At 38.7% G+C, this 27,981-nt stretch overlaps 5 protein-coding genes across 6 annotated transcripts; 3 read left to right on the top strand and 2 right to left on the bottom strand.

Annotated features, from left to right (window-relative positions):
- Positions 1-142: 142 nt before the first annotated feature.
- On the bottom strand, positions 143-23,709 carry LOC144649707 (beta-2 adrenergic receptor-like). Of its 2 annotated transcripts, none has more exons than XR_013569929.1 (3): positions 23,390-23,709; positions 19,090-20,229; positions 143-403 (listed from the first exon to the last, which is right to left on the bottom strand). XR_013569929.1 is itself a non-coding variant. In XM_078509270.1 (3 exons), the coding sequence occupies exons 1-2, from the start codon at positions 23,400-23,402 to the stop codon at positions 19,289-19,291; spliced, it is 954 nt and encodes a 317-aa protein (XP_078365396.1). In that variant the 5' UTR covers positions 23,403-23,709; the 3' UTR covers positions 424-555; positions 19,281-19,288. The 2 variants fall into 2 exon arrangements, 1 of the variants encoding a protein (XP_078365396.1); XM_078509270.1 differs by lacking the exon at positions 143-403 and adding an exon at positions 424-555 and having other exon boundaries at positions 19,281-20,229.
- On the bottom strand, positions 737-1,393 carry LOC144648190 (beta-2 adrenergic receptor-like). The gene has a single exon (XM_078507818.1). It carries the CDS (start codon positions 1,391-1,393, stop codon positions 737-739), a length of 657 nt encoding a protein of 218 aa, XP_078363944.1.
- On the top strand, positions 2,487-17,432 carry LOC144649706 (uncharacterized). The gene is made up of 3 exons (XM_078509268.1): positions 2,487-2,866; positions 15,033-15,147; positions 16,471-17,432. Exons 1-3 carry the CDS (start codon positions 2,501-2,503, stop codon positions 17,286-17,288), a joined length of 1,299 nt encoding a protein of 432 aa, XP_078365394.1. The 5' UTR covers positions 2,487-2,500; the 3' UTR covers positions 17,289-17,432.
- LOC144651613 (uncharacterized) lies at positions 3,473-5,712 on the top strand. Its single transcript, XM_078511552.1, has 3 exons — positions 3,473-3,754; positions 3,885-4,053; positions 4,946-5,712. Exons 1-3 carry the CDS (start codon positions 3,473-3,475, stop codon positions 5,710-5,712), a joined length of 1,218 nt encoding a protein of 405 aa, XP_078367678.1.
- Positions 23,710-25,657: 1,948 nt separating the features above from the next.
- Positions 25,658-27,895, top strand: LOC144652441 (uncharacterized). The gene has a single exon (XM_078512450.1). The coding sequence runs from the start codon at positions 26,315-26,317 to the stop codon at positions 26,909-26,911; it is 597 nt and encodes a 198-aa protein (XP_078368576.1). The 5' UTR covers positions 25,658-26,314; the 3' UTR covers positions 26,912-27,895.
- The last annotated feature ends 86 nt before the right edge of the window (positions 27,896-27,981 follow it).

The following is a 27,981-nucleotide window of genomic DNA, read 5'->3' as shown; positions in this document are numbered from 1 at the left end:
GCTGGTCAATTGGAACAAAGACTCTGGGTAAGAAGTTGTCGCTAGGAAGTCTCCGATTCCGTATCAAAACCTGAAACTAAGTATTTTTGTACCGGAAGTTTTACCGCGGATGATAACACGCCATGTTGGATTTCATCTGACCACAAGGAGATTTCGTCCAAAGGAAGTTATGTTTAATATGTACTTGATCGTGAACCCTTCAAAGTACTTTTTCCATTTCAAACGGGTAATGACAAAGCTAAGAGCAAGCCAGCAAGTCATGTGAGTCACTGCGGTTAGCAAAAATAACACGCTGGTTTACCAAAATAGCACTTCGGTTCGCTCATGTAGCTCGTGATACGACTTTATAATACGAAAGGTATTCTGGCTTGCATGGCTCGCCTTCGAATGAGCCTAAATAACACTAGAATGGTTTAATAGGTTTCATTTGTCGTTAAGGGTAATACAGCCGTGGCCCGCTGGCTTACTCTGTGTCACTATAGCTACTCGTTTCAAAGTATCAACAGTTTCAAAAGTACTATCACTATTTACAGAATCGCCTTTATATGGTGTCATCTAGTACATTCTTAAGGCGATAAATTGATGAAAACAATATCGCCAGAGTCGCTTTTCTAAACTTAGCGTATCTAAATGCGTATATTAAAGGATTCAACAATGAGTTTAGCATTCCTAAAAACCTGACCCAATCCGCAACTGCTAAAAGACGCCCCGGATTTTTATCCAGGTAAATGACATTTTACATGACAAAACAGGGGGCCCAGCACAAGAAGAAAACACCAACGAACAGGAAGACAGAGTAGGCCACCTCCTTTTCTCGTTTGCGGATGCCTTCAGCCAACTGGTCGTAGCTTCGAAGCAAGCTTTGCTGTTCACTTCCAACGCTGTCTTCGAGGTCCCGACGGATAAATCTTCGCACCAAGTAAAATATCCTTAGGTAAATAACAATCATAAAAAGCATCATTGGAATACCGATCGCATCGGTAACTATCAGACGATACTTTTTCTCGTGGCACTTGTTAAGCAGGGACAACGAAGCCACACAGCCAGCTATAAGCCATATGTAGACAATGGCCAGTTTCAGATGAGAGTAAATCAGGTATTCTTTGCTTTGGAGCGGCGCAGCCACAACGATATAGCGTTCAAATACCAGTGTTAATATCGTCAGGGCAGACGCGACCATAGAAAAGTAAGTAGCCGTGTAAGCCACCAAATATAAGTGTCGATCGGGAATAAAATGAAGCAATCCCAGTAGTACTTCACTAGGGCCAACGAAGAGATCACACACGGCTAGGTTCAGGATAAGGTAGTTGGGAATGGTCCTCAACTCTTTGTACGGGTCCACTGCTATGGCGATCACAACTAAAGCGTTTCCCAGTATGGTTAAGAAGGACATTGTAAAGGCTGTCGCGGCGATGCCAACAGTTATATTTTTACCAGTAAGATCACAGCTCGCATTTATTGAATTTGTTGGGTTTTCCAAATAACCTGCGGGGAAAAAAGAGATTTCTGTTAATTTTATTAGACTTCAAAGTCTCTACTCAAAGCGTGGCTTGTGCAGTTCGGAGCCCGGTTTTTTCAAAGCGCGATTGAACTAATCGAGGATTAGCGTGAATTTTGATTTCAGTTTTTCAACTTTACAGCGAGGTTTTCTCTATATATTTTCTGTTTTCCATTTTTGATGCCGACTAATCTCAAACACCAGGTAATATAAGCAATGAAAACATTTTCAGTTTATTGGAGAAATTGAACCCTCGATCAACATTTAATCCTGGTTTTCCTCGGCTTTCGAACAACCCGGCCCGGGAGTTTACAGTCAAACTGGATGTTCTTTTGATGGGAACTCTGCAATGTTGCGGCACAACGTTCCAATATTGATTGACAATTTGCTCGTTGCAACATGCAACTTTCAATAGGCCTTATTCGTATTCTCGGTATTGGACTGGAACTAGCTTGCAATGAAGCTCATGCGGGGGAATATCATTTAAAACAGCTTCATGTCATTTGCATTTGAAAAGATTACCCGCATTAGCCTCCATTGCAAGCTAGTTCCAGTCCAATACCGAGAATACGAATAAGGCCTATTGAAATTTGCCTGAGCAAGTTGCCAAGTTGCCCCTTATGATTGGTTTGACTGTAATTATGGCTTTAAGGATGTCATAGTACAGAAAGATAGCCAAATCAAAGTCTATAAACTAGCATATAGCATCAGGTAGTTACGGTGGTCGAGACCTTTGTTTCATTTAGTTGGTAACTAAAAGACAGCTCTTTCCGTCAAATGTGTGATTGTTCAAACTTTTACCATACATTTGCCTAGACTATAGTTTTGACATTAATAGATTCTAGAAACGTATTCTCATTCTTGAAAAACATGTCTTTATCATTTAAATTACATTTGCAGCTGAATGCTTCTCAGAGGAAAAATCACGACAGAATTTCTATCATTTCCTAAACATATATTTCCAATTGGATGCAACTTTCAGTCCCATGCAGCTTCTAGACAATGTACTTGACAAAAATGGCAATTTCATCGCGTTGTAAACGTGCGTTTCTTTTTCTGATCTTGTGTTTAATCTCTCGCCATGTCTGGTCGTCAGAGAAAATCTACCCAGGCGCGATCTTCACAAAACAAAACTCAAGACTGAAAGGGTATACATTTAAATCGAGCGTTGCTCCTAGCCAGATTTCATGCAGTCAAACTTGTCTTTCAAATGCAAGATGTTATTCAACAAACTTCAAAGAAATCACACATCAACGCGAAGGGTTGTGCGAGTTAAACGATGAACAATCAATGGATTCGATGGGTTTGGAAAACAATTTACATCATGAAGACGGATTCATTTTCGCCCGTTTTCCAAAAGAAGAAATGGTAAGCTGGTTTCAAACATTTTATATTTGTCAGCCATCTTTCTTATTTACAGCTAAAGTAAAATCGTCTAGTAAGCAATTCACAACTGAATAAGTTCCGAGCATCCGTTTAATATCTTTTTTTAAAAAAAATTATGCCATCCATGCTTAAATCGCTTTGTTTTAAAGGAGTTTTTAAGTTAATTATTGGGGGTAACAATAATTCGCGGTAACAATCATTTTTGGTTGAATTTAAGGCCTGTGATATTTAAATTACGACAAGGAGCTAATTTATCAACTGGGTATTTCGAAGGGTTATTCTTTTTTGCATGGTTATGGTCGCTACATGGTAAAACGAAACTTGAGCCTAAATCAAGCTGGTAACACTTCGCTTCTGACGGTTTGTGGACTCACAAGTTGTTTCTACAGCACACTGAATATAAACTCCGTTTGAGTCTTAATGGTTGGCCTTTTGCCAGTTTGATATTTTTAATAAGACAGCAGAGGGGCATTTTGTCTGCGCATGCGTAGCTTAGGATCTTCTCATGAAGGAATCCGCTGAAACGCGCCTGCGACGCGCGTACGCGTCCTTTTTTCCCGCCAAATTCAAATAGCCGAAGAATTAAAAATGGCGATCTTCGCGAAAACTTTTCGATGGCGCCTTCAAATTGTTGCTGTTCTTTTATTGGTTTGTGAATTGTGTAATAGTGCAGGGAAGTCCGAAAATGGTTGTGTGGTGTGCAGGAAGAAATCCCAATCGAGGCCATTTCAGAAGGTAGAAGCCTATGTGAAAGAGTTGGAGTTTTGTTTTGGTGTAGTTTTGACAGATGGTACGAACGCGGGTGTAATATGTGAAGGATGCAGACGAGCTGTGCAGGAACATCGACGCACTGGAAAACGATTCCATCACGTTAGTAATAATATCGAGACATTATTGAACATTCAGTGTGCTTCATTCCCTGTGAACTTAAATACGTTTTGTAAAAAGGCTTCAATAAATAACTTTAAAATTTGACAAAAGTTTACTTTTTTGTTGAAAGTTTGTTGGCATGAATCGCAATCAGAGAGGAAGAATAAAGAAACAGAAAGATTTAGGAACAGAAAAGTCAGCCAGTGATAGTTCATGTACAGGTAGAACAGAAGAAATGGTAGTTATACCAAAGGAAACGTTTTTAGAAATGGAGGAAAAATTGAAGATTTTAGCAGAAAGTAATTTAATTTATTTGCTTTTGGTTCCTACCATTCGACTTTTTAATGGAAGAATAAGTTACATTGTATTGTATAGACAGCATTCTCTGCATAACTGAAAAAAAAACAGTATCACACCTAAAAGCTACAATTTACTCGGCAGAATAAAAATACGTTTACACTTTAGAAGGAACTTCAATGAAGAATAACCGGTCGCAAGCCATTTAAATCCAATTCACTTTTTCCCCTGCCCTCCACACCTGTGTAAACGCAGTAGACAACACTTTATACAAATCTAGTGTTTTATGAGATACCAGGCTCATTACATCTCAGCCGGCTTTGGACCAGAATAAATGGATGTTTCTTTCCCTACTCTAAACTTGCAATAATAATGTGCCTCACCACCAAGGGGGGAGGGTTGGAAGATTTCTGATTTGAAAGATTCTCTTCTCCGTTTTTCCACTGATGAAAAAGACACAAGGCTGATATATTTTGTCTTCGTTAAAAAGATGTACATTATTTCTTTGCTTGGAGGAAAGTTTGTCTTTTGATGTCAAACAACCACCCCCCCCCCCCCCCCTCTCCAAAGTCAAATGGTTTTGCCCCTAACTATTTCAGGTGTAGATAAGCACTCGAGTACATTTTTCAATTTCGTTTATTTATTCAGCTTATTTTTTGATAAAATATTTTCGGTTTAACTAACACATAACAATCTGTGAGCCACACGTACAACATGAATACCTGTAACACAGCCTTGCCCTTCTTACAAAAAATAAACAGTCATTATTAAGCAAGCAGCTACAGGGTATTCTGTCGGATGCTTTATCAAATTCTTGTATTTTGCAAGAAAAATATGGCTAAATATTTTTACAATCTTTGTGTTTTTTGTAAATGTTATACCAATCCACTACAGGGTGTGACATGAAAAAGGAAATTGAGATGGTCAAAAGGAGAATTTACTCTGAGATGGTAACAAACAAGAAAGAAACTGTGTATGATCCAGACAGTTTTAGGGAGTTTTGTATTTCTGCTGGTGCAACAAAGTTGTTTGACACTATTCTGGAGTCAATAACAAGTTCTAGGCACTCAGCAGATCGTGTTTGTCTGAACAAAAAGAGGGTGGTTTCATTCATTTACAACTTATGCTACTGTCTGAGCCAAACATGTAATCTTCTGCAAATAGACCATGCACTGTACCTCAGAAGCAATCAAATAAATCAAGAAGGTATTGAAACACAACACATTATGGGGCACTGCTGTGCAAGAAGAACTGTAAATAATATCTTAAACACAATGTCTGAATGTCACTCCCAATCATTTGAGGATTTTGTAAAACAAGCAATAGAATTCAAGTGGCTCCTTGTACTTATCATTGATGACTACACATCGGTGCACACAAAGAAAAGGCCACAAAACGACGAGTCTTCTGAGGCAAAGAGAATGTGCACAATCGTTGTGAAAGCCTTTAAGGATATCCCAGCAGTAACCGTCGATCAAGCTAATTGTGTTCATGACCAAAATGGCATTGACATTGAATCCTGCGAACAATTAATTACATCTGCGTCATGCATGCATGATATCAGTTCTAGTTATGCGTCTGTGATGCCAGACTGGCTTACCGAAGCATTTTTTAATCCCGAACTTGAGAGACACAGGATCAATGTACATCAGTATTTGTGACAATGATAATGTTAGAACAATGCGGAAAATGGATGATTTACATTTGTTGGATTTCATAGAGCTCAGACTGAAGTCAAAGGAGGACTTTGATATTGCATATGATGTTGTAATGAACACTGGCTTGGCTGCTTATATGAGGAAGTTTATTGTTTTTCAGCCAGGGGATTGGCCTTGCCAATTCTATTGCAGGCAAAATGCATATGAAACATTTCAGAAGTTCATTGGCTGTCATCCTGGGTTGACTGATGCTCCTCAGGAACATGACAATACTTTGGCTGATCACTGCTCCTACTCATTTCCATTGACCACTGGTACGGTTAACAATCCAACTGAAGACAGCTTGCCCACGAATACAACATCACAGCCATCCATCTTGTCTATCGTGCCAACTATTGGGCCACTTCACATATCCTTAAACAGCAGGGAACACATTGTTAATTGCTATCACCCATTTTTCAAAACAGTTTATGAAACAATTTTTCCTAGGAGCAAATTAGCAGACAAACCAAAACCCTGGAGAGTAAGTCTGATTTTGGAAATTGTGTATGGAGGTTGGACTCTCATACGAGGAACGGTGATAACAAAGTTCTCTAGGTTCAAAGATGTGGAGTATGGGACACTTTTTAATTTGCTAGACAATTATATACCTTTGGTATTGTCAATATACAGTATTTCCTTTAAACTCAACAAGTTCTCTGAGTACTTCAGAGCCATGATTAGAATTTGGATTATGTTCACCTGCTTAAGCCGGAGGCACTACAACAAAGCTCCGCTCGTTTGGATCAACATGTGCTCTCACTGGGGAAAGTATGCACCACAATTGTATAACCTGCTCAAGAATTACATAACAATCTTTGATGAATATCCTGTTGAAAACACGCATAGCATACTTCGGTCACAAACAAAAGACTATGACACGCCTGATGACCTTAGAAAGAAAGCAAAATCCATTTTCCAGTCAAAAGAAAAACAGTCCCACTTTAGATCATTTTTTACTGCACCAAAACAGTTTTCTTTTTCGCACAATCAGCTGCAGTTTCTTAAAGTCAAGTGTGCTCAATTACTGTCCACAATGTTCAGAAAAATCTCTCAGGGTCCTGGACAAAGTCGGTTTTCTTCACAAAGCAGAAGCAGCACCAGTGCTCCAACCCATGTGACACTACCAACAATGGCCCCCAACAGCAGTATGAAAACTAATGTTTTGCCACTAGGATATCATGCTGACATCAAGCCAGATCCAACAAAAAAATGTGACTTACCTGAATGTAACATGTCCACCCAGGAGGAAAATTGGACAATCTTGCATGGTTGCTGTCATTCTTTTCATGACAGATGTCTTGCTGGATCAACGTCATGCCCATTATGTAAGGATTTCCTGAAACAGAAAGTAAATGAACTGGGTGAAATTGCAAAACAAGCCATTTTACATCCTGCATCCACCACCCATGGCGTACCAGAGTCTGGCAATGATCACACTAACCAAACAACACCAGTGGCAGCAGATGATGATCATTCTAATGAAATTACTTGTTTAAGGGAAATGGAGAGGGAGGAGTATGATAACATAATACAGCAGCTTAACAACGACCTTGCTAATCTCAATCCAGCTTCCCAACCATTTAGCAGTTCTGATCTTGGCCAAGGATCAATTCCTAGCACCAGAACACCTTCTCCAAGTAAGGCACCACCACATTGTAGAAAATGTCACCATCCTGTCCGTGGACATAAGAGGTTTAATAATAACTCACAGGTTAAATGTAATTTCTGTGATAACAGCCTATGCACAGCCAGTAATGATGTTAATTGCTCCAAATGTCCTTGTTCGTGGCACAAGGCCAACCAGGGTAGCCAGAGCAGTACCAATGACCAACCAGCCTCAACACCAAGATCAGATACTCTTCGCATATCTGTGACACAGAAGCAATATTTAGATGTGACAGAGTGGTTGATGCCCTCGTACGTATCCCAGTCATCAATGGGTGGAAGAATGGGCGGAAGCAACGCATGTACAGTAATTTCTGCACTAACTGGACAAAAAATTTTTGGAGGGGTCTCTTTTAATACCTAAACAATTGCAAGATCTAAGCCTTGTCATACCAATTTACACTAGCGCAATGATAAAAGGAAATCAGATTTACAGCTCATTCAACATGCCAGCCCATCAACCAAACCTAGATGTCAGACAGGTCCTTCAACAAAATGACCAGAATTTCCAGAAGCTTGAAATCATTGCAGACATGGGTTTCTTTTCTGTTGAAGACCTTGAGGACTATCTTGTAGAATACCATCAACTACATCCAAACTTTGCTGCAGTATTGATTGTTCCGCCAGACAAGACAATGGTATTATGCTTCAACCAAAAAGAAATTTGTCTGTTTGAAAGTCACAAGCATGGCTTGCATGGAGGTGTTGTTGCAACTAGTGTCTCTGGAAATATCAGCAACTTTGTGAGGTACCTTCAAATAATGGTTATCAGAGACTGGCAAACGCAGTTACAAGGTGCAAACCTAGCTATCTTAGGCCTTAAGTAAAGTACAAGTACCCAAACCTCACCTCCACTTGAACAAAGATCATGCACAAACCTGGAGCTAACCAAAATTAACAGTCTTAAAACTACATGTGCATTGTGAAGAAATTATTCAACATGACACAAGCGTGGGACAAAAAAAAAATCTGAGTCCCCGACGGGAATCGAACGCATGGCCTCCCAGATACTGGTTGGGCGCTCTAACCAACTGAGCTACGAGAGACTCGTTGTGAGCTGGGCCATTTACTAGGTTGATATGTGACACACGTCCTGCATACTGCTAGGATCAGCAATGTCGAAATCATCAAATGTGTAGTAAATAATAAAGATGGTACATGTACATTGTATCACTTAAAGGAACTTCGGATTTTAACAGATTTTTGAACAGCGAAAATTTATATTTGTAACACAGGAAACCTAAAAATAATAGTCTATTAGATCACTGATACTATTAACGAGCGTCTTTGGCTGTGGATGGCTCAGATGGAAATAGATTGCAGCTTTAAAAATTAAGGCTTAATTTTTCAAATTGTTTCCGTGCAACTTAAAAAAAATCGTTATTTATAACCATAGCTTGATTTTTTATATGCAGATTAAGGTTATATCTTTCTTTAGATGTTCAAAGATAATGTTTTTCATGGTTAAAGTTGCCTAACCTAACGTGAGAACAGTTTTGACCAACAATCTGCGAAATCCCCGTGATATGGCTCCTTTAAGTTTTGTAAGAAAATTATTCATATTCACATGATTATCATTATTATAAGGAAATAACAAGCGTGACTTTCCTGCTCTGAACTTTTAAAACTCAAAATATTTCTCAGTCCAAAAGACACATGTATGGCTTCTTTCTTAGTTTAAAATACATTGTAAGGCTAAATAGTCTTTCAGCAACCTTGTTAAGATCAAATTACAAAGCCTCTCTTGTGACTTTATTTTGCAAAATACTTAGTAGATATATTTCCTATCTTAGCAATGTTTTGCTCCAAGAATAATAAGAGAACACAAACTGATACCATGGCTGGTTTGTGCCTGTTGAAATAACTTTCCTTCCTGGCACATTTCATGCACTGTAGATTAATGTTTTTATACTAAAATTTATTATATTGTATCTTAAAAAGAGTCATTTAACATGGCCTATGAATTAACATATGTAAAAGGCCCTTTATCAATCTATTTTTATTTTGTTTGTGGCAAAGTTTATAAGTGGTTCCATTTGAAGCCAATGCCTACAAAACATTTGCAAAAAAACTTTTATATAATTAAATAATTATTTGTAGTATTTGCTGAGAACTTATTGTATTTTTGGATATCTTTAAAAGCATTGTGAATAACAGAAATTCACTCTGACCTCTGTGTGGAGTTTTGCTTATAAAAGGCGTCTCTCCTGCGAGTACTGAAACCCAAACAAACAGGTGCTGAAGGCACACACATCTTGCCATACATGCCAATTATAAACATAAGCACCTTTTTTCCAAAACTTCATACCTTAAAATGAGAGGAAACTTGGGCATTACAGCGTGTTCCAAAACATTTTCTTCTGCTATAAACCAGACTGCATTCTCCAAACATTTTCCTAGCATGACAACCGTAGTCGTTAAAAAATAAAAATCGAGAGAGCTCCAGTCGTTTGCAAGTCAGAGGCATTCCAGTGAAATAAAGCTTACGCCATTCGGTTCGAAATCTACATATTTCGTACACAGAGTGGCCATCTTCGACTGCGAAGGCCAGAAGTTTTGCTTCACAAAATAAGGTGCAGACATTTTTCTTGGATAAATAAACTAGACATAATGAAAGAGGAACAAGCAAAGAAAGTCTTGATAGTATTGCGGAACTTGGGGGCGAGTCAAATAAAAGAGATTTTCACCAGTTTTTACTCAAGAAAGCACTTGAAGGCAAAAAAATGCAACGACAAAATTCCCGCTAAAACGAAGGAAAAAATAAATTGAAGTCAAAGTGTGACATAACGAGACTGCAACCACGGCAAAGGTGAATCACTACATACCTTGTACAGGAGATTTGTAGAGCTGCAAGACCAAAGACCTCTGTGATCCACGGCTGGAAAGACTACTAAAATTTGCCGAATTAAACTTCACCAAAAGCTCTCATAAGAAGATTAAAATCTTGCACACTGGAACATTTTTTTAAGCCTGGAGTCCTACACGGCTGTAAAGAGAAAAAAAAGACAATGTTGTCTGGAGTGATTTGAAACTTGGGGGCGGTTGGAAAGAAAATGCAAATTCGCTTTGAAGTGGAGACAAAATCAGATCAAATTCCAAATTTCCTACCTTGAATAGGGCCGTGTATCTGACGATCGTCTTAACAATACAACCAATGATTTAAGCCCATAGAACCTCAACATCTTGAGATTATCCTTCGGTGTTGTTCGTCTCCTATGGACCACAGGTAATTTGCCTGATGAATCAATCGATGTATTCCACAATTGATTCTACAGTTGTTTCAATATCCACTGTTGAATCAAACGCGTATGATTTCACAGAAATCAGCTGAAAAATCAAGCGCTTGAATGCGGCATATTCGAAGAATCAAATGTTCATTTGTGGAATCACACGTGAACTATTATTTTGTTCATGCGAGGAATCAAACGTTTTCGAGAAACAATGTGAAGAATCATGTGCGAAAAACATGAAATCTCGTGTAGAATCATACGGTGAATTCGAAGAATCAAATAGTCATTATTATTGAATCAAAACCCGAAAATTTGGAGACTATTGCATAAGCTTAAATGTTTATTAAAAAAAATCATTTAGTGGCTTTCTTTGCTGAGTTATCAGTCACAAAGTAGGTAAGTATGTTATGTAAAAAGTTACCCCTGCTTTGAGCGAGCCACTGTTTCCGCATAAGCTGCAGCAGTGGGCATGGGTCTCCTGAGTAGTGTACTCGTCTGGAACATCCATTAATCTTCGATGTTTAACAGTGAAGTTCCTGTGAGTTATAAGGACTACAAACCTGCAACACTTGTGGTACCATCTATGCTGTCCATGACATCACTGAGCATGCGTGCATATAAACAAATCAGATATTTTCTCTGAGCATTAATAGGTGCGTAAAGGTACCCTTCTATCAGTTGCGTGAATAATATTGCGTACACAATTTGGCTGAATCAAATCCAAACGATTCTACACATGGTTGTAAACTTAGAAAATAAATCGTGTGATTCCGCATAGGATTGCCTCGAAGAATAATTGTATAATATATAGATATTTTAGCCTGTTGTTTGATTCTACATACCTGTGTAATAAGTCACTGATTTAGTTGAAGCCATCGCATTTTAATATTTCCCGGTCTCGGAGGCACGAATGAAAATTACCGCATTTTACAGATTACTGCAGTGCTGGCTCAATTTCCTGGTGTGAGTATTGTGGACACGAAGTGCAGGTAGACAGTGAAGGTAACAGACTAAGGACCGGCGAAGGAGTTCTGATTATTTTATTGATATATGGGGGTAAAGTGCGACTAGTAATAAGAGGAGCTTTCCACTGCTGACTTTCATCGCGCAAACGCAGCCGACAAGCAGCATTGGGCGGATTGTCTTCCTTTAATAGAATCAAACATTCATCTGTCGAATCGAGCATTGGAATAAATATTCATTTGACAAACCACCTGAAGAATCAGGCAGTATTCCACGCAGTATTCCGCGAAGTATTCCACGTTTTATTTAAATTACTGTTTGCATGTTTAGTAGCTACTGTAGTTTATAAGACTCAAACAACTGTGTAGCCGAACAGTCAAGTGGTAAGTGCCTCACTTCTGTAGCCATGCGTTCTTGGGTAACATCTTTTGAGTTTTGATGGCGAAATATATTCTCTGTAGAACTGCAGCTGGTCGATTTTGTCATCCCGCTCGATTCTACAGACAATTCAAGCCTTCAGAGGAAATCGAGAAGGTTGGAATTACCGGTATACGGAAGATAAAGTTATCGATGGTTAAACGTAGTAGGAAAATGAGCTGGAGGGGAATTGAAAAGATTCGAGATAGCGGAAGGTTCGAATTGTTCGGGATACAACTGGATTTATTTTAACTATTTTACAGGATACACAATTATTATTTTCTGAATACAACGGCGATGTATTCTTCTTTTGCGGAGAATGATAAGTTATAATACGTGTGATTCCCGCTTGATTCCACAGACCTGTGAAATACACTAGATCGTTAGTGTTTGATTCTACACACAACAAAATTATTTCCAAATACAATGACATATTCTACAATTGTGGAGAATCATAAGAATAATTCGTATGATTCTACAACTGTGCCGAACCAAACGCAAGAATCAAATGTGTGATTCGTCAGGCAAATTACCTGTGGACATCTTGAACTTTCGTAAATCAAAAGTCAAACTTCACAGTTTTGGGGATTTTTCTTGTTTTGTTCGCAGTTTGATCGTCAAAATATCCTCATCCGAAGTCACGGTAAACACCACGAGTATCCATAGTGTTAGACGACTATGTAAAAAAGTTATTCTCTTTCATATCTGTTCATGAAAGCTTTCCAAGTGCGTAGATCACTCAGCTGAAAATCCACCGAAGCGCGCTCACACGTTGAAAATGGCGCCGATCTGGAATTCTGATTTATCTTGCGCATGCGCAGACAAAATGCCCATGTGCTTAATAAGACGCGAAACTTACCACGTTAAAATTTAACGCCTGCGCGACTAGTCTGCTTGATCGAGCGATGCTTTTATCAGTATTCCTAAAAAATACATTTTCTGTTTCGATAAAAATAAAAAAAAAAACATTAACAATATCACAATATTTTACATACAAAAAAAAAATAAAACAAATAAAAAACAAATACACTGAACCGGGTTTCTACCAGAATAATTCTACAAACAATTACTGGTTTATCTAAAAAATCTCTTTATTGCTTAAAGGTTAAAAAGATGAATTCAATCGTTTTTCGTAGTGTGTCAAATTCAGCCGAGACCTGCTATTTGCATATTTGCTTCCTTTGGGCTGACAAGAGGACAGAATTTAACGGAAATGATATATATCGCCAACTTTATTAATAAAGAAGTAGGAGGAAAATAAAATGGACCATATTTTCCCTTTGTGACAGCCTCAATTTATTTTTAAAGACTCAATAAATAAATTTCCGGCACCCCACCATTTTAGACGCAAATTAGTCGTGACATGTTTTCACTGAACTTTAATTGATCTCTAATTACACGCCCCACTTTATTTGCGAAACTCAAAGAAAACGTATTACCACATTTCGTGATAAAACGGCAGCGCGCCCAAAATATCTCTTTTTATTTACAATTTTTCTCACGCAATGGAACTGATGGATTGATTTTTTTTATTACTTCGTGCAGGCTAGTTTACTTTTTCATTACGAACAAGGAACTCGACGAGACGATAAAAAGATTTTACCACAGTTTTTTAAGCTTTTTTTTTAAGCTAAACGGAAATATATTTTTACATTTTAACATTTTCAATGTTTTTTTTTTATGGCATAAATGATTAATGATGAAAACGTCTTGATTTTCAGACCGACAGAGGCTTTTTTAGCTGGTCTTGTCGAGACTTCCCGTTTGTGAATGTAATTATTTCGATCTACCAGAAAATCTCGAATATATTGTTCATTAAAGAAAATCGGACAGTTGGAGAAACGTAACGTTAACATAACAACTATCATTTGCTTATAGTAACTTAGCTGTAAAGTGAAATGGCAACTTGGATAAAGCGAAGAACGCTTCTTCATTTACTTTCACTTTATCCAAGTTGCAATTTCACTTTACATTTATCCACATTCAATTCGACATATTGAGCCTTGCAGTTAGCAGGACGTGTGTCACTCATAAGAACCTAGTATATGACCTCGCTCACCACGAGTCTCCCATAGCTCAGTGGTTAGAGCGTCCAACCGGTAATCTTGGAAGGTCATGGGTTCGACTCCCGTTGGGGGGGTACTCGGAAAATCTTTTTTCCGAGAATTCAACTTGAGAACGCTTCTTCATTTACTTTAACTTAGCTGTGTTCTACTGGAAATCCGTAAATCTCATTGGTTCTCCCATTGCTTTCTATTGGCCGTATTTATGCTAGAGACGATAAAGTTGTCTATAGTCGTCTTTAAACGTCTTAGACGTTAAAGGCGTCTAGTATAAAAACGGGACGCATTTAGTAGACGGTTTTCAGAAAAAAAAATTTAAAAAAAGACTGGGTTCTGCAGTCGGAGAACAGTGGACACGAAGGCGTTAAAGCCATCAGAGGTTAAAGGCGTCTGTCTTATTTACCGTTTTTATACTAGTTTACGGCGTCCCGTTTCTATACTAGACGCCTTTAACGTCTGAGTCGTTAAAGCTGTCCGTTACGAAAAGAGCTTAAAGGCGTCTGTTTTATTTACCGTTTTTATACCAGACGTTAAAGTCGTCTCGAGAGCGCTTTAACGTCTCATAAAAACGGCCGTTCTGATAGAACACGATCGTGCACGCGTTGCTATTTAAAAGACAATTATTCTTGATTTTTGGCACAAAAGTGTATAAAATTGTGAGCCTTTAGCGTTTCTACTAAAATAATTTCACTGCTCATAGAAAACTCGGGCTCGTAGTCTATTTCTTGCAAATTCTGTTCTACGACCACAGTTGCTAAGCAACCGATCGCAGAATGATGGCTTGACAACTTTCCAAATACTTTCGAGTGCTGCGCAATTTTTTGTTTGGATAGCAAAAATTAGAACTTTATAAAAGCTTCGACGAAAATTTGCCAAAAATTGCGCACGTTTGCTTATCAGCAGCTTGCACGATTAATTTAACGTACTTTTGTTTGGTTTGTAGGGTGACTGTCGATGGCGGGGCTGTCAAAATAGCGGCGTTTGTGTAGTGAACAAGCAAAGTTATGTCTGTGCGTGTGATATTCCGTGGACTGGGAATTTCTGCCAAACGAAAATTTGTAAGTACATGTATAGATTTCTTTTTATTATTGACTGATTTCGCGTTTCTTTGATTGGTGCTGGAACTTAGGGCTGGTTCACCCCAGCGATGCAAATCAGCGCAAATGCAGACAGAAAATGCTGGAGAAACACGTGTGAACTAGCAAACGCAAGCAGAAATGCAAGCGCAAGTAATGGGGGTTTGTCCATATTTTTGCGCCTAGCTCGCGCTTGTATTTGCACTTAAGCTTGCTTCACGTGTGAACATTATTATACATGCTAACGCAAATACAAGCGCTAACGCAAGCAAGCGAGGCGTGACCTGTCCGCCATCATGGAAAAATTGAAGTTTTCAACTACGTCTGCGTATTTTACGTTCCTTGCGTTTGCATTCTACGTTGCTTGCATTTGTGTTTAATTTTGCATTTGCATTTTCGTCACACGTGTGAGCCAGGCTTAACTAGTGATCACCAAAAAATTGTTTCGAACGTACAATTTTTGGGGTCCTTGCGAAATCAGTGAAAAAGACACAAAATCTATTTACGAATAGCTAATGCTTATGTTACATTAACTACCTTGTCCCTTTCACAAAACAGCTACGTCTTTATATAGACAAGCAATATCTGATTAACTTTTCTGAACCAACGATCAATTTTACAGTGGAAACATAACTTTAACAATGCAAGATGCTCAATTTTTGTGTTACATGTACATAAATGGTTTATGAAAGGTTCCCACGAAGGTGCAGTTGAGTAACCAATATTAAATAAGGAATAAGAAATAAACGAAAAGAAAGCTTATTACCGAAAGTGTGCACATGTACTGAAGGGCTAGCAGCGTGTGAAGACCGAATTAAAGAAGCTACGTAACGGACAACGCATCTTGAAAAAAAATGTCTTCGTCTGTCGAAACTATCCTTGTTTGTTTTAATTTGGCTTTTTTATTTCTTCGTTGGTGTTTTTCTACTTTAGAAAACTATTATTTTAAGGTTTCCTTCAAAATGCCGTGAAATAGCTCCTTCGGACAAAACTATCACCGAAGGCACAACTTACAAATAAAAACAGGAGCTTTGGTGACTGTCAATCCATTGGGTCATATGATGCTAATTTAGAAATTACTGTTAAGAGAAGAAAACCCAGGTTAAACTAGAGAAAACTGATCATCGTCAAACAGTTTGGATCTCAATTTCGAATCACTGGTTACTCAGCAATGCGGTCTTACATATGCCACTTTACATAAAGCGTATAACGTTATCAGTATCACGTTATAATTTTTACTTTGTCTCATACGGGGCTGCGAGAATTTCACGTATTAAAACGGGGTTGTTATTTGAATTTTATTAGCCTTGTACAATTTTACCACACTTGGTGCCTCGGGCAAAGATGGTCCAGATAGCAATGCGGGATACGCTGGAACCGGACTGCAGGATGCGAAAGTTAGCGACGGTAAACAAGAATGGATTGTGCCATTCACTGGACGATTCCGCGTCGAGGCCTGCGGGGCATCCGGAGGAGAGGGATCTTATGGAGGAGCAGCAGGCAAGGGGGCTAAGGTTACAGGTTACGTCACGCTGAACAAAGGAGACAAACTTGTTGTTCTTGTTGGACAAAGAGGCTCTTCGCAAGCTCAATCCCATCCAGGAAGTGGCGGTGGTGGAACGTTTGTCGTGTATTTCTCAGGGAGCCCTATTCTCGTAGCGGGCGGGGGAGGGGGAGGTGCGACGCAAGATGGTTTCCCTGGAAATGATCATGTTAATGGAAGCGGCACAAACGGTGCCGGGAGTGATGGTGAAGGGGGGTTTGTTTGTGAACATACTGACCCAAATTTACTACCGGACTCTGGCTCCGGTGCTGGTCTAAATGGGAATGGAGGTTGCTTTGAAAGTGGAAAATCGTGTGGGAAGAGAGTGTGCGACAAAGGAGGCGAGTCATTCATCGACGGAGGGGAGGGAGGCAAACAGTCGAATTGTCCCGGAGGTTTTGGTGGTGGCGGGGCTTGCGGGCGCTTTCCTGGGGGTGGGGGCGGGTATTCAGGAGGTGGAGTCGATCCTAACACAGCCGGGGGCGGGGGAGGTTCGTTTGTGGATGGCGTGGCGTTGAATATCACAAAAGGAGGCTGTAACGAAGGGGACGGGTATGTTTCGTTTATCAGTGAGGATTAATTCCAAAATAACCACCAGTGCGGGCCTGAATGGGGTTAACTGATATCCTAATTTCTTTCACTGTTAGCTTAGACCTGAGGTTCAGAAAATTAACTGTAGCGAGAAATGCACTGAAATTTTACCTGATGGCTGAGAAATTGCCGAACATTTAACTAAGAGATTCCAGCTACCCCCATCCAGACCCTCACTCCCCCCCCCCCCCCCCCCCCCCCCCCCCCCCCCCCCCCAACCGGGGAATCAAATTAGGTATCTGTAACAGTCTTATTTGCCTGACCTCACCGTGTCAGTTTTGAGAATTGATATACAATAATGGCCAATAAAAAAAAAAGAATAAGTAATCAAAACGTTTTTAAACATTTTCAAAATTCCTAACGAAACGTCAGAAGCGTCACTTCGGTTACAAGTGTCACTGATCACTTAGAGAAAACAATGTAAACTTCATAAAGGTATGAGAACTTACACGGAAATATAAAAAAAAAAACAGTAGAAAAGAATTAGTTTTTAGACGTTGTTTAACCAGTACCAGTACGTATTTCAAATCTTTTTGTAGCGCGTGTAAAAACTCCAAGGCGCTGACAATGTAATTGTATTGTTATTCAAACAGAGTGTACATTTATCGATGCAGAGTTCCTGTATATTAAATTATATCTGTAAGTATAGCTTCAAAGGAGTCCAGTGTCATATCTTTAAGCTTCTGGAGAAGAAAAAAAAAAAAAAAAAAAAAAAAAAAAAAAAAAAAAAAAAAAAAAACGAATTTTTAAATCTTACTTTATTTTATCAATTCATTTAAACTCGCTTGGTAGATCAATTTGATTCAACTTAATTCCGAGATGAAATAAGGGTTATTTGTTGAAGATTGAAACAGTTCTGGAAGGGCTACAGGGATATCAATCTTGGAAAACACACCACTAGGGCCTTATGGCTCAAATCCAAAAAAGGCGGAGAAGAAAACCCTCGAGGTAAAAAAAAAAAAAAGCGCAGCTTTGTTCTCAGGCCAAACACGTAACTCTTTATAAGAGTTCTTAAGAGTTCTGTTGCAGAAACGAATTTTATTGGTTTTATAAACAATAAAAAAATCCGGAATTAAACATCAATTTTTTTACTTCCAGCTTTTTGGAGTTCGTTGAGAAATGCTTTTAAAAACTAGGCTTGCGCAATACAACCTGACCTCTTGTCGGAACTTTCCACGAGAAAGGCCGCTCGTTTCACGTTCGCTGGTCAAATGGAACAAGCCTCTGGGTACAAACTTTTCAGGCGCCAAAGTCTGCCACTAGGAAGTCGCCGATTCTGTGTATCAAAATCTGAAACTAAGGATTTTTCGACCGGACGTTTTACCACGGACGTCTACGTATGTTGACGCCATGTTGGATTTCATAGATTTCAGATTCAAATTTTTATTATTTCACACTATTTAAAAATATTTTTCACTATCACACACTATTTACAGAAAATTCAATAATTAAAATTGGAAAAACGCGATTCTGATCACAAAGAGATTCCGTCCAAAGGAAATCATGTTTAATATGTCCTTTCGTACACCCTACAAAAGATTATTTCGTTTCGTTTCAAACGGGTCATGTCAAAGCTAAGAGCAAGCTACCGATCCGCGTGAGTCAAGCCTGCGAGTAGCTTAAATAACACACTTGTTTTCAAAATAGCACTCCGGTTAGCTCATGTAGCTCGTGGTACGACTTTATAATACGAAAGGTATTCTGGCTTGCATGGCTCGCTTTCGGGTGAGCCTAAATAACACCCCGGTTACTTAACTAGCGGTATTTGGCTTCGCTCCTCGTGGCCTTACACTCCGGTATGCCTGAGAATGGTTAGCTTTCATTTATCGTTAAGGGTAATACATGCCTGCTTGCTTGCACGGTTGGCCGTGGCCCGCTGGCTTGCTCGGTGTCACGTCAGCTATAGTTACTCGTTTCAAACTATTAACAGTTTCAAAAGTACTATCACTATTACGGAATCGCCTTTTATAGTGTCAGTAACAAGCCCTTTCAAAGCAACGTCACATTCTTAAGGCGATAAATTGATGAAAACAATATCGCCACAGTCGCTTTCCTAAACTTAGCGTATCTAAATGCGTATATCAAAGGATTCAACAATGAGTTTAGCATTCCTAAAAACCTGACCCAGTCTGCAACTGCTAACAGACGCCCCGGATTTTTATCCAGATAAATGACATTTTCCATGATAAAACAAGGAGCCCAGCACAAGAAGAAAACACCAACGAACAGGAAGACAGAGTAGGCTACCTCCTTTTCTCGTTTGCGGATGCCTTCAGCCAACTGGTCGTAGCTTCGAAGCAAGCTCTGCTGTTCACTTCCAACGCTGTCTTCGAGGTCCCGACGAATAAATCTTCGCACCAAGCAAAATATCCTTAGGTAAATAACAATCATAAAAAGCATTGTTGGAATGCCGATCGCATCAGCAACTATGAGTTGATACTCTGCCTCGTGACACTTGTTCAGCAAGGACAACGAAGCCACACAGCCAGCTATAAGCCATATGTAGACAATGGCCAGTTTCAGATGAGAGTAAATCAGGTACTCTTTGCTTTGGAGCGGCGCAGCCACCACGATATAGCGTTCAAATGCCAGTGTTAATATCGTTAGAGCAGACGCGACCATAGAAAAGTAAATAGCCGTGTAAGCCACCAAATACAAGTGTGATGAATCGGGATAAAAATGAAGCAATCCCAGTAATACTTCACTAGGGCCAACGAAGAGATCACACACGGCTAGGTTCAGGATGAGGTAGTTGGGAATGGTCCTCAACTCTTTGTACGGGTCCACTGCAATGGCGATCACAACTAAAGCGTTTCCTAGTATGGTTAAGAACGACACTGTGAAGGCTGTCGCGGCTATGCCAACAGTTATATTTTTACCAGTTAGATCACAGCTCGCATTTATTGAATTTGTTGGGTTTTCCAAATAACCTGCGGGGAAAAAAAAGATTTCTGTTAATTTTATTAGACTTCAAAGTCTCTATTCAAAGCGTGGCTTGTGCAGTTCGGAGCCCGGTTGCTCAAAGCACGATTAATAATAATAAATAATGATTATTTATAAACCATTCACATTACGCTTTGGAACCACGGCCACAGTTTGCCATAACGCAAAACCTGGTAAAAGAATGTTAAGACATACTTTAACGCGATCGCACTATCAACAAAAACCACAAATTGCGTTTCGCGGTACGTCCGATAATAATAATTACGAATTTGTTGTGCGCAAATTCCATACGTAAATGTTCAAATGCGCATTACAAAGACAAACAGTTAAAATTACAGCTTAAAAACTAAAATTCTTAAAAACTAAGTTATAGGTTAAAAATTACAAGCGTTAAAGTACAATTTATACCTAACTAAAATCTAAACTAATCCAGTGTTAGCGTGAATTTTGATTTAGTTTTTTTTAGCTTTTTAGCCAGGTTTTTTTTCTCTGTATTTTTCTGTCTTCCAGTTTTGATGTCGACTAATCTCAAACTCCAGATAACATAAGCAATGGAAACATTTTACATGAGAAATTGAACCCTCGATCAACGTTTAATCCTGGTTTTGCTCGGCTTTCGAACAACCCGGCCCGGGAGTTTACAGTCAAACTGGATGTTCTTTTGATGGGAACTCTGCAATGTTGCGGCACAACGTTTCAATATTGATTGACAATTTGCTCGTTGCAACATGCAACTTTCAATAGGCCTTATTCGTATTCTCGGTATTGGACTGGAACTATAAGCTTGCAATGGAGGCTCATGCGGGGGAATATCATTTAAAACAGCTTCAAGTCATTTGCATTTGAAAAGATTACCCGCATTAGCCTCCATTGCAAGGTTCCAGTCCAATACCGAGAATACGAATAAGGCCTATTGAAATTTGCCTGAGCAAGTTGCCAAGTTGCCCCTTATGATTGGTTTGACTGTAATTATGGCTTTAAGGGTGTTATAGTACAGAAAGATAGCCAAATCAAAGTCTATAAACTAGCATATAGCATCAGGTAGTTACGGTGGTCGAGGCCTTTGTTTCATTTAGTTGGTAACTAAATGACAGCTCTTTCTGTCAAATGTGTGATTGTTCAAACTGTGTATAGAATTACGAACGACTTAAACTACCTCGCCCTATTTTACTGACCGAGAATTTTGGAAGTATGATTGTGTTGGGAAGCGAGCAGTTGAGCTTCATTTTACCATACATTTGCCTAGACTATAGTTTTTTTTTTTTTTTGCCTAGACTATAGTTTGCAATTGCCTAAACTGAACTCTCCCATCCTACCCTACATAACAACCGTGACTATCTAGATAGACTTGCTTCAAGTCGCTCAGGGCGCGCGCTTTCTTGGAGATCAAAATGGCGGCTGATCCGCCGCGAGACTAAATTTAGTGTGCTTTATGCGCCAATATCCACAGACAAATAGATTCCGCGCAGTCTTCAACGCGCAATTTTATATTACTTTTTTGCAAGAGATCGATTCAAATATCTCTATCGACAAAAAGAGAAAAGAATAGAGCAAGTCTACTGTCTTGGAAACTCTTCCTTTACCAAAGTAGGCCCGCCAGGCATACGTATTTGAACATCTTCCCCAGGTTATAGAGAGCTATAGAATGTGCATTACGAACGAATGAGGAAAGAAAATAAAGATGTCGCTAAAGCTAAGTTTATATGACTTGTGAAACGTTACAAATTGACATCCGCGCAGCGTGACAAGTGACAGTATCGTCACGCTGAAACGAACAAGCGTGATATGTAAGTAACCGTACGTGACATCTATGAAAAACAAATGGTTATCGAATTATTTCAACAAATCCCGATACAGGTGCCAGTCTTTGAAGTCTTTTGCCCATTTTTTATGACTTTCTACTGATTTTATTTGAAACAAAAAAAAAACTCAGTTTATAAAAGAAAGCAGCCTTTTTGGAATCGACGCACACAGAAAAACAGAAAATCACAGACGAAGCTAAAGGATGAGATTCTATTCAAATGCAAATAAAATTCTTAAATAAAACGAAGCCATTTTTAACCCGTTTAATACTAGACGCTTAAAAAAAAAAGAAATTTTGCTCCTTTTGTCTTTTTTAACCTACTTGCTCGATAATTTTTCAATGACTGACGCTTCTTCCTACTTTTTATGCTTCTTCGTTCACCGAGTGACTAAAACAAAGGCACAAAGGTCAGGATGCAGACAATTTATAATTTAATATAAATAAAAAAATTAAAAAAAAAAAATATTTTGAAAAGACTTCAGGGGAAAGTGCCCTTTTTAATTTTTTCCCTTGAGGCGGTGAAAAAAAACGAAAAAAATATTTTTAAAATTTTTAAGTAGAGATCGTTTAAAATTTTATAATATGTTGTGTCCTGGCTGCGGTCCTTCAATATTTTCAAATTTATAATTTGTTTGCGCTTAGGCAGTCAAGGGTATTAAAATTGTTTCATCTGTGTTTGTGTATTAAATTCAACATTTTCTCCCGACAGAAATTTTGCTGACTCAAAAAAACAATCAGGGTTCGTCAGAATTTGATATGTCCCAAATATAGACGACAGTACATTTCGCGGAAAGCCGGGCGCCCACTTCTAATCCCTTAATTGAAGGCAGAATTTCGATCGCTTCGCCATGCATCGAACAGGATTGAAAATAATGTCAGAAGTTCCTTACGCTAAGCGACTTGTCCCAGTTGATTTCCAACCCGATCATTGACCAGTTTATCGCAGGGATACAGCGAATAATAATATAACTCGGACTGATGTAGCGAACTTCTATGCTGCTATTTAAGTAATCTCAACATGTAACGATTTATACACGAGTTGGACAGAAAATAAATTTGTTTACATTTAACTGCCTTCCATAAGACCTGAGAATTACAAATTGCACAAATTTAAACATAAGGAGATTCTGGGAGTTTAAAGAAAGCCATGACTGAAGTAAACGATAGCGGACAAAAATAGCAATCAGGAGCCTAAATGCCAGAATGAACTGTTGTCGTAAAAACTGAATAACCGACTGAATACGTCGGTATTAATTTGCTTCCACGTTTTCTAGACCGGGGTTCTTGACCGAATCTTTCTACCCGGCCCTAACTACGACACATTTGCTCTAGATTATAGTTACCTGAATCTTCCATTGCCAAAGATCTTTATCTTCAACTTTCGTTCGTAGATCCACAGCAAAATATTGGCGTGAACTACGAAGAAACTGGAACTTTCCAAAGATCGGTCGCGCGAGACAGCACGTGATTTTAGTGATTCTTCCAGGAAAAGCGGAAGTCAAGATTCTTTATGATATAGCGTATTAAGTGCATTGAAAACACCGTGCTGAACACGTTCCTGGATACTCCTGCTAAAGGAATTGATCTCTGTAGTGTCTCACTTGTTTTGCGAAAACTAGGTGATCCAAATCTATCCCGATACGAGTATACTTCAACTACTTCAGTTTCCTCGTCAAAAGTGATTGCGTGACATGCCATAGGACGTCAGGTAACTCAGGTAACGACAGCATTATTGAGGTGAGTGTGGACTGGGCAACCGATCTTTTGGCTCGCCACGCAAGGGAAGGGTTGGGACTGTAGGTTTTTATTGTTACATTTATTTTCGCGGGAACTTAATTTTGTGAAAATGGAACGGGAAATTTCGAAGCAATTATATTTTACTTCATGATATGCACTTTAATTTTCGCGGTTTGGCCAAAAAATACGTCAAAAATTTAAAAAGTCGCGAAAATCGCAAAAGTTAAGTCCCACGAAAATAAGAAGCCATAAGGTACACGATGATCGTTTATATCGTTTAAATGTGGACGAAATGCCTAAAAGTATAAAAAGTTATGCGCTCGCGGACCTAAACGCATACGTTTGGGTGCATAAAGCCTCAGAAAATTGACTCGACGAAACAAACAAGCACATTAGAAGTACATGTACATAAGAATTGGTGCATCTTTTTTGTGGGAGTTGGTCACGTGACCAAGTCATTCACATCAAATCTGTGACAAGGGGTAGATGAATTAAATGTGTGCCAGAGATCCGGAAGACAAAAAATGAAATAGAAAGTCGGAACAAATCTCTCAGTAATAAGCTTTGTAGAAAAAGATCTACATGTCAAGGCCTTGTGGTGTGAAATGTTTTATTGTATCACATGATTCGCATTCAAAACAGTCCGAAGTTAAATAGACCATTTTCGAGTTACCCTTTGCCTCTGTTTCAAAGCGAGTCTAAGTGCGAAACCATTCATATGAAAATGAGTTTCACCCACAGGTCCATTTATTTTTCATGCAAATCAAAACATTTCCATTTGGATGGTTTCGCACGTAGACTCCTTTTAAAACAGAGGCAAACGGTTACTCGGAAATGGCCTATTATATCTTGCTCCTTATCTACCAAGCAACAATTACATACATCCGTCACTGAATAATGCCGAAAACACTGATAACATTTAGATGTTTCTGTTACCAGCTCAAAATGTACAGAACTATTAAGGGACAGGGGCGTAACGAGATTTTTTTGACAAAGACGAGGTAAAAAGTTGTGAGTGTCGAAGGCACGAGCCGCTAGCGAGGCCTAGAAAGACAATATTGAAATCTAGAACCTCTAAGACTCTTTTTCAGCATTTTTCATGAGATATTTCTTCATAAAAATCAATCATGTTCAACTGAGGACGAATTTTTTTTTTTTTTTTTTTTTTTTTTACATTTTTGATTAAAATCTGGACTTGCCTCTCGCTAGCTTCGACCCTGATTTGCTTTCTTGTAAAAGAGTTAACTTGTTGTTTTCAACAACTGATCGAATCTCATCGCACTTTGACATCCTAATCATCATTTGAAAATATTTCACTTCTGTTTACTTATTTAAATGGGGATTTATCTTTTTGCATCTAGATCTGTTTTGACGATAAGGCGTGTAAAATGCTTTTAGCATGGATAAACAAAGAGGAGAAAAATGAGTGATTTACCTAAAGCGGGCTTGGATGACTGGATGTTTTATTAAAACAAAAATTACGCAGCCTTTGATCAGTAGTTTAGTCTTAAAAGTTTTATTAACACGACAACTGGAAAAAAGGAACGCTAATTGGACGCTGGTCTGGAAAGTTAATGGTTGACTATATGTATTGGTTAAATATCTTTTTTCAAATCAGTGTAATTTTGAGTTTCTTGACAATATTTTTATAAATTAAATTTGGATATTGAACATGGCAAGGAAAAATATAATTGCAACTGAATTGTATATTGTTTTGTGGAGTTTAAAACGATTCGTATTGTTCCTAGTCCTTGAAACTTCTTTACAACTTAGCGCAAATGTTGTTTCTTTTTTGACAATTTTTTTGATAGACGTTTAGTATTGAACATGCATTGTCGGTAACTTTATGTTGGGCGGGAAAAGAAGCTAACAGATCAGTATTAAAAATAATTTTGGAACATATGCCTTACAATTATGAAATTTTGACATTCATTACAAATGTTTCAATTTTTTTATTTTTTTTCTAATTTCTGAAAAAGTTTTTAGGTGTTCCGGAGAGTTTTCTAAAACCAATTCTTCTTTAGATAGTTTCTTTGATTGTAGTCATGTCCAAAATGTTCAGTGCCTCACTGAGATCTCGATTTACTTTGTGTTATCTTTAAACTGATTTATCGTTGTGCAAACTCATACAAATCACATCGCAACTTCACACATGCCCGTGTTTTCCTGTCATTTCCTCTACAAGCGCTAGGCGGGAAATAAATTGCTTAATCAGTGGTTCAAAGCAGCATGAAAACAATTGGTGATCCTGTTGAAAGCTCAATACTGAACCAACGTGTCAAAGCAAACGGGTAATTAAACTGAAATGAATATGCCAGGTGTAAACGCAAGGCGCGCATAGGAAATAACTTATTAAAACAGTGCCTTCTGTTTGTTGGTCAATAACACGACCCCTGCTGGCGCGTAAAAAGTTCGCTATCAGAAATTTGTGGATGAGCAATCTGTTTGTCAGGTTTGTAAATAAATACGCGTTTTACGGCGTATATTGACCTAGGTGAAGGCGAAGAAGGCAGATTACGAGTTCCTGTGCCATGAAGAAGCTTAACAACAGTTCCACGGTCTCCAAGCTCGGCGAGAGCGCCTACAATGCGCTAGTTATGACAAATCAGGTGAATGGAGGTGAAAAAAGGATTCTTCACTACAGTTATAATCTGGCGACAGAAGCAGGTCAAGAGGATAACAACGGCGAATTGTCAAGAAATAATTCACTGTACGGATCTGAACGGATGATTCATTCGCTCAGCGAAGAGAAGAGGCACCCTTCATCCGAGAAGAAGAGAATCCAGCGAAGCAGCAGTATCCCTTTGCCTGGCCGACGCGCATCTAACTATAAACCCGAGAGAGGTTTGGAACGTCAAAAAGCTAAAGAACAACTCTTTTATGGCGGAAAAGCGCAAGGTTATGTGGAGAAGCCTGTTGCCCGGGACGTTTCGGAGTCAACCATCCCGGAGAATCACGAAACGCTAAATAACGGTTCACGTGAAACTCACACGCGGAAAGTGGGGCTCGGGGAAACTACAAACACTTCGCTCATGAGTCACAAACTCAGAAAAAAGGCTGTCTGCGATACTACAGATAACTCTCATTACCAAAGACAGTTTCTGCGTGTTTTAAACAAGCGGTTCTAAACCTGAATGTACAAGCGTCCCTCAAGAAAACATGTCCGCTGCATCAGTTAGATCTGAGCAGGCGGTACGCTCATAACAGTCCGTTTCCTTATGCACTGTGCGTTTGTGAATGCATATATCTGTGTGTATAGACGACGTATTAACAAAAACAAAAATAGAAAAAGGCAATATACAGTGTCTGTTGGTAAAGGTATAGATAAACACTGAAGACGAATTCAAATATTCTATAATGCAGATATCTTAATTATAAACACACCTAGTAGCATTCAAGACATCTAAATAAACATGAGCAAAAGAAATTCAATTCGCTATTTTGCCGAATATTTAACATCACTTTTCGTTGATGTGCCCGTTCAAAGGACATGATTTTTGGCAGTTTTTAGACGTATTTTCATTTTTCTGTCGAGTCTGAATCGGCAAATGAAGCATAAACACTAAAGATCCTGTTATTCGAGCCGAGATTCGACCCAGCGAGAAAATCATTCCACATGCAAATTATCGGTCTGTTTACGAACTTCAAAAGCTTTTTGCGGGCAGTTCTACAATCGAATTTGACTACGCATTTAGAAACACAAAAAAGAACTTGAATATAATACAGGTGGTTTTAATATAATAAATAATACTTCTTTTGTGTTTTATTCATCTCACAAAGTCAACCAATCTCCGGTTACACGGAAATCGAATCATGAAATGAGCTTCCAAAAGCTAATGTTCTGGATGTTTGAGGACCTGAAAAGTCACCGTAGTTTTGAAGATATCAAATTTGAAATTTGATCTTTCTTTCGAAGTTATTATCACAGGTTAAATATTAAATAGATAGCGCGCAAGGCTTTGCATGAATAAACATGACTGTTCATAAGCGGGTCTCATAATTAGAATTCATATTGAATGAATATGCATGGTGACAGGAAGATATCGCAAAAACAAACACAGATCGACCAAATTTGTCTGATTATAAAGATAAGGTTTTGTTTATATCAAAAAAAGTTGTCCCTCGGTGAGAGACCTTTTTCTCTTTCTCTTTTTCTTCTAGAAATCTCACGCAGTCACTGGTCAAGAGTTTAGACCAC

The sequence above is a fragment of the Oculina patagonica genome, chromosome 4 (assembly GCF_052425735.1).
Source record: "Oculina patagonica isolate OP01 chromosome 4, crgOcupat, whole genome shotgun sequence".
In the NCBI taxonomy this organism is placed as follows: domain Eukaryota; kingdom Metazoa; phylum Cnidaria; class Anthozoa; order Scleractinia; family Oculinidae; genus Oculina; species Oculina patagonica.
This window is presented reverse-complemented; position numbering and strand designations above follow the sequence as displayed.